We start from the raw sequence: 14,788 nt of genomic DNA, 5'->3' as shown, positions 1-14,788 counted from the left end.
ATCTCGTTCCTCGTGTTGCTTGCCCACAAAATTTACCCTTACCTTAAACTAGGATCCACTATTTAAGGAAGGTAAATTCGTAATCCTAGCCTACCAAAACAACAAAATACTCAAATCATAGCCTACCGATGAACAAAACACTCTCCTAACATCTGCCTGTGCTAGAGAGGTCTGGCGACCTAAGAAGCAAACATCGGGAACTCACCCAGCCAAGTGGTTAACGCCGGTCGATCTGGTAGCTGCCATCGAGCGGTGTAGCAGGCGTCTTCGGTCCTCGTATCTCGCAGCTTGCCATCCGCTGTTCAGATACTGGTTCGCCAATCCCATAGCTGCCATCCACTATTGTGACTCGGGGTTGGGGACGAGAGACGGAGTCTTGAAGCAGGCGAAGAGGAGACGAAAGCTTTATACAATATGTACAAATATGTACAGAAATAGCAGTAATAGCAGGTAATAGCTGGTAATAGCTGCCATTAGCTGGGGATAGCTGGTCAAAGCAGTAAGAGCAGGTAAGAGCGCACCAGACCGACGGGGCGGCCGGTGGCGACTCTCTGGCTTAACAATAGGCCGGTTCCTCCTTAAATCCCCTTGGCGGCGGCTCCTCGTCGACAGGAGGAAGAGGGGATGGTTGCTGACGTCACTCACGTCGCATTGTGTCGTCGCGTCCCCCTGGCGACTCGTCGACAGGACCCCGAGGGACGGGTGGCGATGATGGCCGGGGCTGCTTGCACGTCGGCAGGACACAGACGGGGCAGTTGCCGAGGTCCCCCCGCGCCGTATTGTGTCGCCGCCTCCCGTTGGCGACTAGTCGGCAGGACCCAGAGGGACGGGTGGCGATGATGGCAGGTGCTATGGCACAACAATATCCAACACACCATTCCCATGGATGATAGGTTTCGCATCCCAGAACTGTGGAGACGCGCCCTCTACGTGCGACCTGTTCCAACTAACATGTCACATGAGGATCATAATGGCCGGCGCCTGGCGCGCGCGGAAGCTCTAGCCCGACATTATGGCAACAAAATAGGTGTCTACTACGTGGACGCCTCCGGTCCTCACCACGGGGGATGGTACACGGCGGCGGTAGTTCACAACAACAACACAGTTAACGGCCTCACCTTTAGAGCCCGCAATGCAACACACGCGGAAGAAGTCGCCATCGCTCTCGCGGCCTCACATTCCGATTCAAAATACATAATCCCCGACTCACGAGGGGCCTGTCGGAACGTCGAACAAGGCTGGACCCCGTCTCTAGCCTATCACATCTACAAAAGTTGCATACGGGATACGGACCCCGCACACCGTTACCTTATATGGTGCCCTGCTCATCAGGGGTTAGCAGGAAACGAGGCAGCAGATGCAGCCGCCCGCGCGCTCTCTCACCGGGCTGTTTTCTCCTCCCAACCCGATCAGGAACCCGATTTTAATCCGGCCTATACCTTTAAAGATATTACATTATACTATCAAGATAGTCATCGCCTTTACCGCCGCCCATGTAAAGGCCTTAGGAAGGAGGATGAGCGGCTCTTTCTCCGCCTTCTAACGAATACTTTCCTGTGCCCGGCAGTTCTAAAGCATTTTGACCCCTCCTTTAGTGGCAACTGCCCACACTGTGGTGCGGTGTCTTCAGACACCTATCACCTGGTGTGGGCCTGCCCCTCCAACCCGGCCATCCCCCCCATCCCCAACCCAACCCGGGAAGACTGGGAGGCGACCCTGCTCGGCTGCCACGACTTACAGGCCCAACAAGCCTTAGTTGGGCGCGCCCGGGCGGCGGCTACCGCCACTGGCGTCCCGAACTAGGGACCTCAACCCAGTATTTGTAAGGACCAGTCCCTTACGGGCTGGTCCAAGCATACTTCCTGTCCCTCTATAGCGAAATAAATGTTTTCACCACCACCCAGTCCATGCTCAAGGTAATTGCATTTAAGTACAGTCTGGATATTTATTAACCAATTTAGGCAATCTTATTTTAAGCAGCCCCAAAGGGTGCGATCTTTTTTAAGAGTGCCTGTCTAGGACAGTGTGTCCAGCTGTGACCTGAAAGTACCGGGGGTGCGCACCTTAAACAAATGAAAGGTATCCAAAAAAAAAATTAAATTATGGGATTTTACGTGCCAAAACCACTTCTGATTATGAGGCACGCCGTAGTGGGGGACTCCGGAAATTTTGACCACCTGGGGTTCTTTAACGTGCACCTATATCTAAGTACACGGGTGTTTTCGCATTTCGCCCCCATCGAAATGCGGCCGCCGTGGCCGGGATTCGATCCCGCGACCTCGTGCTCAGCAGCCCAACACCATAGCCACTGAGCAACCACGAAGGTATCCAAGATGAATGACGATAAGTGTTTCGGGACAAGGTACGTACTAGTAAGCACCAAAGGGTGCAAACTTTTCGTGTCAGCGAGTGTCAACCTTCCCAATCTACCACTTCTCAATATATGGCGATCATGACGTCGCTTTCGGCGCATACTGTACGCAAAAGCATGGCCTTCGAGATTTGCTTTGGTTACCTGATGGAGCCTTCGCTTGGAGGCGATGTGCACACGTCTTTCATAAAGTCTTTCAGGTGTGTAGTGAATGATAACAAGAAGACATGGACATTTTGCTAAATGTGTAGCTTAACGTCTCATGCAAATCAAGTTAACAAGTGAAAATTGACAAAATGATTGTGCCCGTGGCCAAAACCAAATCAACCGACAGCCATGGCACTACTTTTGCGCCACCTGGAAAGTTATAATAGAACAAGTGAACACACACACATAGCCTTCGAGATTTTGTTACATAAAGCGCACACAGACACTGAAAACGCTAAAATTAAATGGTAGTTTATATAGGAACGGGCGTATTGATATCGAAATTTGAAAATTTTGTAGTTATTATTAATTAAGAAATGAAAAATTTAAGTGTGCTATATTTTTACGGTATAATGAGGGCGGTTACATGGCTGCACATGAGCCATCCGATGGCCGGCTGACAAAATCCAGCCACATGTTAAACAACCATTCTAATCCTTTCGCTTTCGCGCGGAGGCGTTCGACACCGACGAGTACAATTTCCAAGCCACCCGCACACGATATAGCAGGATGTTAAAGTCCTGTGTTAATTTGTTTCTGTTTGTGTTAGTCGCACTACTTAGCGTTGAGTCCAGCTTTGGCAATTACCGAAGAAAAGATGTGAGTAGCTCTTCGCATCTATTTGCGCAAATGCCGGTTGCCACGTATCGCATATCGGCACATGCAGTAAACACATGTAGTATGCACAAAAGTTTTACGTTAGCGTGATCACGAGTTTACATTCTTGATCCGACAACACCAAGCAAGCGCGTTATAATTTACTCATCTAATTATGCGTCTAATCTTACAGGCGTACTTCCTGAGAATACCCGTGTGCAAATCACAATATTTGCCGTTGCGTTTATGCCAACGCAGCATTTGGCGGTTTCCTTGACCACTTAGCTGTTATGTTATCGTGGGCTTCCTGCATCTGCGCTAGTTTCAGCATCGTTTAGAAAGTTGTTTGGTAATCTGCGGCGTAACATAAGTCCAGTAAAACACACAATAATTAGGAAGATCGGTTTGATTGCAAAGCCAACTTTAGGCTCAGAAAACTGATACATCTTAGGCTGCTCGTTTTTATATGCACGGTATTCTGGCGCTGGTGCTTCTTATGCGCATTTCGCCAACTTCACTGTGCTTGCTGCCGCATAATTTGTGCAAGGATGTCGCAGTTGAAGTATGAAAGGACGGTAACTGAAATAACATGGTCATAGCTATAAAAACTTCTTCCTCGTAGGCACAAACGCTGGGTGAACGAGTTCAGCAGTTGACAGAACTTAGCTTAAAGCGTCCAGTAATCCGACTGAATGGGGAGAAGTTCCGGCACTTCATCAAGACGGCACCAAGAAATTACTCTTTCATCGTGATGCTGACTGCATTGTCACCCCAGCGGCAGTGCTCCATTTGCAGGTGAGCCCCGCTGTGCTGAGAGGCTCATTAAGAATTTCAGTGTTTTCATCACTGGTTAATGTGTTGTTCGCAGGCAAGCAAATGAAGAGTTTCAGATTTTGGCGAACTCGTGGCGCTACTCTTCAGCCTACAGCAATCGCATTTTCTTTGGCCTCGTTGACTTTGACGAAGGGTCAGATGTGTTCAACATGGTAAGTTGCTATTTACGAGGCTTGCGAATTACTTTCTTGAATTGAACAAAATGATTGCTGCATTTGTTCTCCCTTTTAAGACATCTCATCTGCACATATTAGTTTGGCCATCGCCATGATATACTTCATTGCCTGCACGGATTGTTTTAATGCTTACGTAGCTTTTAAATACATTATTGCAAAGCCTGTCATTGGTACTCCATATAGCTCCATTAATCGTTGCTATATCTATGACCAAGTCGTGCAAGCATGTAAATATACAGATGTATTTATATCTCTTGTGTGAGGCTGGCTGCCTTGTAAACTAATAAATGGTTTTGCTTCTAATTACGCTGTTGTATGTTCTGATTTCAGCTGCAGCAAAACTCGGCACCGGTGTTCCTACATTTTCCAGAGAAAGGCAAAATGAAGAGGGCTGACCACCATGATATTCAAAGGCATGTTCCCTTTGAAGTTTTGCGAGGCATAAATACTCTATTACAGATGCTTGAGTTGGAAAGATCTGCACAATGTGCACTATGCACAAGTTCTGAAAGCAGACAGTTTCCTCGAAACAAATTCCTAAAGCAGATTCCTCGTCCCGTTGTTTAGCGCTCCTCCAAATAAGCTCCAAGATGTACCAACACGCTCAATTTTCACCCCTCCTAAAACGAATTCATCTTCTTTTTCCTTAGGCTAGGATTTGGAGCTGAAGGACTGGCTAGGTGGATTGCTGAACGCACAGATGTTCACGTAAGTTTTCTTAAGTGTCTACGTAGTTGTTGAGAGTTAGCAGCTTGTTTACCTGCTTAGAGCTTTATAATGATCTGCCTTTTCTTTTTGCCCAAGCTATGTGAATCTGCCCATGAGCTTTGACAATTGCTTTTTTTGTAATCTGGTAACTAACCTTGCTGTATCAATTTGATCTAAGTGATTGCAAATGTTGCATATATGTTCATTTTTACTGCAGATCCGTGTGTTCAGACCACCAAACTACTCGGGCACCATTGCACTTGTCATCTTGGTGGCTCTCATCGGAGCTCTGCTTTACATGAGACGCAACAACCTCGACTTTCTCTACAACAAGACTTCCTGGGGCATTGCAGCTTTGGTGTGTGACACTTCGGACTTGCGAACTCTTTTTAAAGGCGCTCTTATGTGATAAAAGATTAAGGTGCAACCTGCAGCCAATTAGGCAATCACAGGCATTATTTGAAGACTTGTAGGGCCTGCCATGGGTGCACCTAGGTGATATGAGTATTAGAAATTTTTGGCATACCCAACCTCATGGAAGCTAAGTGTCATGCTGAGCTTAGTGTTGTAGACGCTCCCACCTTGTTTTCAATAAAAAATTACAAAAAAAAACAAGAAAGAAAAGGGTGGGTTAGCTACACCAATTTTATCTTCTACGATTCTGTACAGAAAATGTAGTCAAGCTTACGAGAGAACTAACAATTTCTGCATCTAACTGCTGAAAAATGGCCTATGTGACCTGTTGATCATTGAGGTAGTTCTTTTAAAGTTTAAACTCTCCTGTGAAGAAGTTAGAATGAGGCAATTTTACGATGCATCATGTATCATGTTCTGGAATGAAAAAGTGGAGGTGCTTTTTGCATCTGTGTAACTACTGTCACTATGGGTGCAAGCACGAAGTAAGCCGCCCTGCATGGCACTTTGCTAAACTTAATATTGCTAGTAAACTGAATATAGCATGGTGTTTGAAACAAGAAACAAATTATTCTTTCATGTAAAGAACATGAAATTTTTTAAAGGCATGGTAACTCGATCGGAAAAGAGCTGTAACTATCTTCTCCGAGTGAGGCATCTCCCAGTCAGCTCTATTAAGAAATGTTGAGCACTTGATGCACTTTCATGTAAAACAGTACTTATCACGAGGCAGACCTCCTAGGTTATAGGTAATATAGTTACGGGGAGAAAAGCAATATATCTGCCTGCAAGTCTTCTTAATGGCCAGATTTTCTCTGCTTACAATTACTTATCATCATATTTAATGTGTTTGAAAGAGAAATATCTGCAAAATATTGAGTAAATCAAACAAACACACACTGAAGCACAAGTTGAACTGTCAGCCATTATTTTTGGCACTGATGAAAGGTAAGCAGGTGTGGACATATATCCTAATTGTGTGGCTTAAATGGTGCTATTTGCAGTGCATTGTCTTTGCTATGACATCTGGGCAAATGTGGAACCATATCCGTGGGCCTCCGTTTATGCACAAAACACAGCGTGGTGTGGTGAGTTATCACATTTTCTTTTAACATTGGTCGAGCTTTCAAAAGCTGTTGTTATTCTTATAAATTTTGCTTTGGCTATATCACTGATGCTCTGTGAAAAGCTAAGCCGTGTTGGTACAATTGGTTTCTGCAGGCCTACATTCACAGCAGCAGTGGTGGCCAGCTCATTGTGGAGACCTACATTGTCATCTTCCTGAGTATCCTTTTGTTAAACAGCATCATTTAACATTCTTTTTATTGCCATATTATCCTTGGAAGTAGTTGGTGCTAGGCTTTGATTGTAGTGCCTCCTTTCTATATTTCATTGCAATTTTTACGCAAAGTATATACTTTGTTTCATACTTATCGGGCAACACTGCAGAAGTTACGCAAGTAGTGCGGTCATAAAAGTCTCGCTTCGTCTGCATCGCACTGCAGTTGCTTTTGATCTGTGACATTTTTTACGTACAACTGCTCCATGTATTACAACTGCAACTTGTGGATTTAAGGTTATGTCAAATTGCATATTAGTTGTGCACCTTTGTGCTTCCGTTATATGACATAGTACTATGTGTTGGTCGCAGAAACATGACACTCCCCTTATATAAAGGTATGAGACGTAATGTTACATTTAATTAAATTACGCATGCCTGTCTTTCTTTCATATGTGACACACTATCTTGTGATTGTGAAAGCAAGCAGTGAGGTCAATCTATCGCTAGCTTTCGAGGCGTTGCTTGCTATGTATGAAACGAAGTTAGTATGTGCATGCTTCCTTGAAAAGGGAGCTGGTATTGTGGTGGAAGGGGGCAAGTCTGGAATTTTTAGTTATGCTACAGCCACGATGCATTTGCCTTCAAAGTTCTATTGCAGCTTTCACAATGCAAGTGTAAAAGCAAACAAGTGTGACAGGACTAATACCTGGCAGAAATCGTTACTGTTTGCCAATGTAACTGTCCTTATCCATTCCTGATTTCTTAGGTTATAATACTGATTTCTTGCAATATGGCCTGGTATGCTGGCTTGTAGCATTTTACAACCACATTGAAGTAGGCCTTATTAGTCATCAATTCTGAAGCTCGGACAAGTTACCAGTGATGCATTTTGGAGTTCCTTCCCTGCATATGTATGAGAGAAATACTTTGATATGGCACAAGTGTGTGCCATTTGATTAAATTCTAAAATGGGGCAGCAGAATGGTTACCTTTGGTCACCACATTCCTTTCTTCTTTTGAAAGCTCTGCTTAGATCTTCATAGTAAGTGTGAAGGGGTAGTTCAAAGGGTAAAGCAAAGGGCATTACAAATCAGAGTGAGTATATTGCTGTACCTGTACACATACTTCAATCAGGCAGTGTAAATTTCGTCTGTATATTTTATATGCTGTAATTAACCCATGATGTAATAATAATAAACTGATTGATTGATTTCACTGGGACTAGGATAGAACTGTGTTGAACTCCCCTTAACAACTGTACCAGATGCTGCCATTGTGTTTGGCATGATTCTCATGAATGACGCTGCCGAGTCCAAGGGGGATCCCAAGAAGCGCAAAAGTAAGTTATCTAGGGAAAGGTTGCATTTGTGAAGTTTGTGGTGGTATATTGGCATTGCCGAGCATATGTACTACTTTGTTATCGTTTTCTGTTGCATACGAGCTTTTAGCTATGTTTTTTGGTCGTGAGCTACTTGTGCTGGCATTTTTGGAGTAATGTTATGATGCAACATTTTCTTTTTCTGTCATTTCAAAGTATCTAACAGAACTACAGGATGCCTCACTGTTTTTGATGAAACATTGCCAGCATTAAAAGTATTTGAAAGGCTACCATAAATGTCCTTTAGTTTGCCTGTACATTTACTGGAATTATGCAATAATGTTGACTTTCGGTGTTCCAACTAGTGCAAAAGCTTGTTCACTACGGACGGACACATATAGTGTTACAATCACAGATATGTTCTTATGCAACATTCTTTTTTTTTTTTTTGAACCACAGAAAGCTGTGCAGAACCCTTACTAAATACATGTAGCCTAGTTACTTGTTACTGGACATTTTCTGTTCACATTAATTGAGGACTTTTCTGTGGTAAAGGTTGTTAACATTTAACTTTTGTAGTACTTTTTTTGTGTGATAATAAAGCGATTGAAATTTTATATTGGCGTCATGTGGGCCACTTTCGGTTGCGGCCAAGCACAATCTGGATCGAATTTCTCACTGGCAATTGGCTCCCTTCCAAAGCCTGCGTAAAAGGAGCCAATCGTGATAGAGAAATTCGATCCTGATTGGGCTTGATTGCAATTCAAAGTGCCCCATGTGACACCGGTATCATTCTAAGTGTACTTAGATATGTAACACTGTAACAGCTATGACTCTATAAACAGGACAGCTAGAACATGTGCTCATCCTTTGGCCCCTTTACCGTTTGCAGTCATGGCCATTGTTGGGCTCCTGCTGGTTGCAGTCTTCTTCAGCTTTCTGCTCTCGATCTTCCGGTCCAAAGCTCATGGCTATCCTTACAGGTGAGATCACGTCAGCCAGCATTTGAAAAATTGGACTAGCTCGAGTGTTGTAATGTTGCCAAGTGCTTAGAAGCAAATCAACACTACGAGGACCTATGCTCAAAGCATTTGTATACAGATGGTAGCATTGTAAAATACAACCTAGGAAGCAGAAGTATTATTATTACACATTGCATTTTCACAATACTAGTACCATCCTCCATTGCTTCCTTCAAGGCTCAAGTCTCCAGCTGCATGTGCCATACATAACTGAACATGCACCTTGATTGTTTTAGCGTGAGCAACCCAATCAACTGGGAAAATTATGTTCCCCTAAGCAAATGCAAGCAGTACGATACTCTCTTTTTGTAGCTTACATTCGTGGCACCTTTATGTCAAGGCTTAAGCAGCTGGCAGAAGACTGTGAGAGTTAGTCTCCACTTGCCACAATAGGTTCATACATGAAGTTAATTCTGTGCAGCACTGCAGAATTCTGTGAGCAACTAAAAGTACCCTGCTTACTGCTTGTTGTCATACAGTACCACATTTTGAAAAAGGTTTGCAATGCTCCCTTCATTGGCATTGTGTTAAAAGCACATGGATGCTCTAACATACCTTGCACAATCCACTCTTGTTGAAAGCGAGTGTGAACAGCTTTCTGAGCAAAAAAAAAAAAAAATTGATGAGGGAATGCTGCATTTAGATGAGTGCATTGTAAATTTTAGTCAATGAGAGAGAGGTCAGGAACCAGGGATCCCTGACTATGCTTCCAAAACCATTGCACAGTGAATGCAGCTAAACTTTTGTCTCGGTTCCAGCATGCATAGCCCTACAACTGTAGAGCAGGTATTTCGTTAAAATTGCATTTTGCTGTTATGTCAAGTAAATATATTTCATAAAGGCTCTAATGTTACAGCAGTTCACTGAAATTGGTAGCAGAGTGGAGCAGGGACATTTTTTAATTGAACCTGCAGTTCCAGCTTTTGCACCATTTAACTTATTTAGTGAAGCAGGGCGGTAGCGTACAGAATTAGCACAGGGTTGATTTCACATCTGATTCTAGAGGTAAACACAACATACAAAGTGCTGATATTGCATGCCAAATGAACTTGCAGTGCTTTTTATGGACAAAATGAGCCTTAGCAGCCTTATTAAAGATTTTGATGATGTGATGTTTTTGGTGCAACGGCAAGATATGGCTAAACAGTGCCGTTTATTAGTTTTTGTGCAGTACAAATGTTGTCAAGCAAGCAGTGACACTTGAATTAGCTGCATTTTTTCAATGTGCTTGAGTCGTGCACGCCAACTACTTCTGTGGTCCCCACACCTGCATCATACTTTTTCTAGCACCTTCTCTTGTGCATGGCACTTCCTGTCCTTCGCAGCAGTGGTCTTTATTGCTGTCTGCTTCTGCATGCTTCTTGTTGGTTTCGTGTCCATCTCCAACCTTTGCCTTCCCTCACAAGTTGCTGTTGCACAGTCTGTCCTTTCCTTCCACCTGTTGGCGCGCTGGCATTTGCACCGACTTCAGCAGATTCCCTTCCTTTGCTTATGCTTTCAACTTCTTCTTTCCGCTGCCGTTGCTTCCCGTAAAATCAGGGTTGAGCACTGCCGTACTGTTCAGTGGGTGTTACCAGCCTGTCCTATTGCCCCCGTTTTTGCTGTTCTTCCTTTCAGCTTCCTCTTCAAGTGAGCACCATTCCAAGGCTGTAATAGGTCATCTCAACACATCCCCTCAAGTTTTCGAGCTGCATCAGATGGATTGTATTCACTCTGCACCTCGGCTCGCCATTGTTCGAGCTCTCTTGTACATAAGTACTTCCAGTTATTCACATTTCGTTTCAACTATAATATAAAGGATGTCTTGTGCTGGATGGTGTTTTTAGGTTTTTTTTCAATAAAATAGTATGGATCTGGCCTTGTGGTCGTATTGAAGTTGGAGCTGTTCGCAGTTCTCAGCAGGTTTTTCTCGTCTGTCTTGAGCAAGAACTTTGCACATGTGGTGTTTACGTTTAAAGGAACGTTTAAAGTTTCATTTATAAACATCCATGTGTAGTAAGGAGCACTGGTATAATACCTTGGACCTTATAGCAACATTTAGAATGGTACCATGTCAAGACAATTAAAATGAGCGCCTTGAAATACCCCTTAAGACTCCTGCAGAGCCCACACAACACACAGCTCTTGCTATACATTTATTTAGACAGCTGCTTCAATGTGGGCAACTACAAAGAAATTTAACTCTGTGACTGAATTTGTTCTAAAGAGTAGTGTATACCATTGAACCACTCTTGGAAAAGCCACTAGGCTAGTGATTGTATAATTTTGTTAGCATTCCTTAAACAGTGCCTAAGCAGACGATGCAGGCACCTGCCACGGCAAGTGGACTTGTCGTGGCACCCCACGGCGGCTGCGGTATCTACACCACGCAGCAGATGCAGCTACACGCAACTGCTTGAGTATGCGAAACTGTTGGAGTATGCGCTCACACTCGTGCACTCTAGTCTGGCCTTACTACATGGTCCGGACTGACTTTGTCCTTCACCAGCTTATCCAGATTCAGAATGCGCATTTTAAAGTATTATCAAATCGCAAGCATACGTGTGGTCTGGGCTTATATCGGAGGTCACGACGAGGTGCCTTGTGTTAGGTCATGCATCACTTTCGACAAGCGGTAATGGTGGCGTTACGTTCAGTTTCGGCATGAAAAACATTAATCTTTTCTATCTTTTTACGATGCTTCTACTCTTAATTAAAACGTCTAAAGTTTTGCACCAATGCTCCTCTATATCTGGACTTCTTTAGTACATTGTCCAAAATTTTATTGCAGTTGGCCTTCAATACAGAAAATTTCTCTAGCTGAAATTGTTTAATCTAAATTTCAAGTTATCCATTGTACTCGAGAATCACATAAACAGGCATTGTTGTAATGTAAATGTAGCATACCACATAGACTCGTGTAAAGGCCACGCCTTTTTTAACAATTCTGACGAGGGGCGGCCCTTATACAGGACCGAACCTTTTGGTCAAAATAGTGCCTGCGCAGCCAGCGACTTGTGCACACCCTGGATCCCCGGATGTACCATTGCATCAAAGGTCAATGAGCAGCTCTCGCCATCTAGTAGTAGCACGTGAGGTACACAGCGTGTGAAAATCCGCGGATGCGCACGCACGACATTGGGGCACTGAACGCAATTGCTTCTCCATTGAAATTTTTTGCCAAATTTTGGGCTGCCAAGTTGGAGGTGCGACCCTTGCACGACTCTAACGGTGATACTGCAAACTCCCAACATGTTAAGCCTCCAACGCATAGCTGTGGGCTTAACACCTACGTGAATGTAATGGCACTACTGGCAAATAGGCACACACAAAAATTTCCAGTAGAGTATGTACAGGACTTTAAAGTGGCCCTGCAACATAGATCAAGACGTGGAATAAACCTGTTGTAGGTTTTTCCTATGAGTGGCATTCTCGGCAATGAAATGTTTCTAAATGTTCTTGCCATGCCTTCGCAGCTTCCTCTATTTTACTATTCCTAGTGAACTGATGTACACAGTGTTCCACATGCACTTGTGTTGTCACACTGACTGTTGACATCAACACAGTGCTAATTCCCACAAGATAACACTATTACTTTTATCAGTTTTCTTTCATCAGGCCATGTTGAACCAGTTAGCATACGGTATTTTGAACCATTTACACAAACACGGTAACCGTAACTGAATGTGGTAGTCGAAAACATTCCTACCATTAACCTTTCATTTCACACCAGACGCAAAACGACTCAGTGAGACATGCAAGACTTCCTATCAGGTTTGGAAAGGCCAGCTGTGGGAATGAACATGGAGATAATTCCATAGTGCTTGCAGAGAATACAATGGGAATGGAGTTAGGAGGCCACCCTCAAAAGTAGTGCACTTGGCAACATGCACAAAAAACTCAATATAACCAAGCAATGGATTTTTAAGTCATTTGCTGTCAAAAGTTTTGATCTACTGTTAGCAGGAAATGCTGACATCCAATTTTTAGGCACATCCCACCCCTTTTGTGGTGCAGTGGAAAGTTTCATGGAAGGAAAAAGTGTCATCCACCCAACTAACTGGAAGCACAATTTTCCTTTCCATGAACCTTCCTCCTACTTGCGGGCTTCCTCAAAACCAGATTTGCCAGTGGCAAGTTTATTGAAATTATTAACAGCTGCACCAGTTGCCTCAGAAAGTGCGCGGGGCTTTTCTCAAATGCGAGACACTCGTAATTGGAACAAGATGGCATTAGCATGTCACACGAATTGGGACAACTAGAAATTAATGGCAGCTTTGTGTACAAAAATTATTTTGTTAAGCTATAAGGTTACGGCCTCTTCGGGGGACGTTTAATATACAGAAGGCTCCTGCAATAACCTAATAAAGGATGTCCTCTCTGCCCCAACCCTCCCTTTTAGTTCAAAGCTCTTTTGCATCTAGAAGCTATGTGGAGGAAATTAGGGGAATTGTAGGTGAAGGAAAGCACATTGTAAACATGCAAGCTGAAGCAAAAAGAAGGAATAGTCGACAGGTTTTGCACCTTCAACATTCGAACCGAGTGTCGTAGTTTGCCGTCGCATCTCGGGGTTGTTCTGTGCTCGATGCTTTATTGTCCTTACCTCCAGACGACACATCTTTTACTCCTATAAGCAGATCGAGTGGTTTCTCGCTGCTAATCAGTGTGGCTGGGCAGAGCCAAGTCAAGCCTTCCTCTTTCGCTTCTCTGAAGGAATTGACATCTTGAGTGGTACCACATAGCAAGGAATTTGGTAAACTGGTGTGAAGTGCAGCTCTGCCTCTCGTGCGGATCCACGGCAATGAACCACCTGTCCCAATATCATGGTTCAAGCACTCCAGTTGGCCATGGCCACTCCTCTGCCACTTGATCTCTCACAATGTAAATTACAACTGCTATCACTGTAAATCCTTGGCAGTGCTTCCTCACTCGGCTATCACCGTGAAATGGACACTTGCATACCTGCCAACCAGGAAAATTCTTTAAAATCCTGTGGGCACAACAGCAGGGGTACGGGGAAAAAGAGCGGCATGCATCTTTTTTTATGTGCCCCGAGCACACACTATTCTATCGAACATGCCCAATCATCTTTTAACAACTTTAAATCTTTTTTGTAAAATTGAGTTTAGTTTTCATTAAACTTCACGCAATGTCTTTTTAGTTGTGCCTTCTTGTGTCCACGTTACGTTTCGCGCTGCATCAAAGGGTTTCCTTATGAATCACCAACAAGCCCCCCATCACTACCCTTGTCACTATCATTTGTCATGCAACATTCGTGAAATTGTAGACAGAGGCCTAATTTATAAAGTTTACAGAAGAATTGGGAGAGCTGGCAGGTATGCACTTAGCCATACTGTAGCTAGTGTTGCAAAATTATGGGGAGGCAACATAGTGTTGTCTATATGTATTGTGTGTAGTCTGCATAAAAAAAAAAAAAGCTTCAGCCTTAAAGTACAAAGCCCTTATTGGCAACATTAAAGCAATTTTAATGAAATGCAGAAATTGTTCTGCAGTGGTTTAGCTACATCAATTGATGCATAGTTGTGATGTCACCGATTTTGCTGTGTAGACGAGCAGCAAGTTTCCAAAACCAAACTATGCGACTGCAGTCGCATAGTAGAGAGAGCAAGAGCTGCAATAGAGAGAGAGAGAGAATAAACTTTTATTATGAGCAAGCGCAGTCTGCAATAGATGCGAACATATTTGCTGGGGAGGGCCACTACTCCGACATTTGTTCTAGATACTACCATTAGGTAATGGCCAATAGGTGTTGCAGTTTTTTCTTTTCCGTTTCCCTAGGGCTTCTGGCATCCCCATTTAGAGCGACGGCCAGCTGGTAGAAACAAGTGTGGGCTTTCGAGAGCAGTGGCAGAGCTTGTG

General features: G+C 43.7%; 1 protein-coding gene across 1 annotated transcript; it reads left to right on the top strand.

The window, feature by feature from the left end:
- The first annotated feature begins 2,988 nt into the window (after positions 1-2,988).
- Positions 2,989-10,787, top strand: LOC119455839 (tumor suppressor candidate 3). Its single transcript, XM_037717330.2, has 11 exons — positions 2,989-3,178; positions 3,798-3,970; positions 4,044-4,161; positions 4,516-4,598; positions 4,836-4,893; positions 5,111-5,251; positions 6,312-6,395; positions 6,529-6,592; positions 7,854-7,928; positions 8,800-8,890; positions 10,547-10,787. The coding sequence occupies exons 1-11, from the start codon at positions 3,089-3,091 to the stop codon at positions 10,560-10,562; spliced, it is 993 nt and encodes a 330-aa protein (XP_037573258.1). The 5' UTR covers positions 2,989-3,088; the 3' UTR covers positions 10,563-10,787.
- Positions 10,788-14,788: the final 4,001 nt, after the last annotated feature.

Source organism: Dermacentor silvarum, chromosome 6 (assembly GCF_013339745.2).
Source record: "Dermacentor silvarum isolate Dsil-2018 chromosome 6, BIME_Dsil_1.4, whole genome shotgun sequence".
NCBI lineage: Eukaryota > Metazoa > Arthropoda > Arachnida > Ixodida > Ixodidae > Dermacentor > Dermacentor silvarum.
Note: the sequence above shows the minus strand (reverse complement) of the source record. Positions and strands in the feature narration are given on the sequence as shown.

Excerpts from the sequence above, each read along its gene's own strand:
- LOC119455839 (XM_037717330.2), top strand. The coding sequence starts at position 3,089 with ATGTTAAAGTCCTGTGTTAATTTGTTTCTGTTTGTGTTAGTCGCACTA. Across the intron at positions 3,971-4,043 it reads CGGCAGTGCTCCATTTGCAG|GCAAGCAAATGAAGAGTTTC; the intron begins GTGAGCCCCGCT and ends TGTTGTTCGCAG. Across the intron at positions 6,593-7,853 it reads CTACATTGTCATCTTCCTGA|ATGCTGCCATTGTGTTTGGC; the intron begins GTATCCTTTTGT and ends CAACTGTACCAG.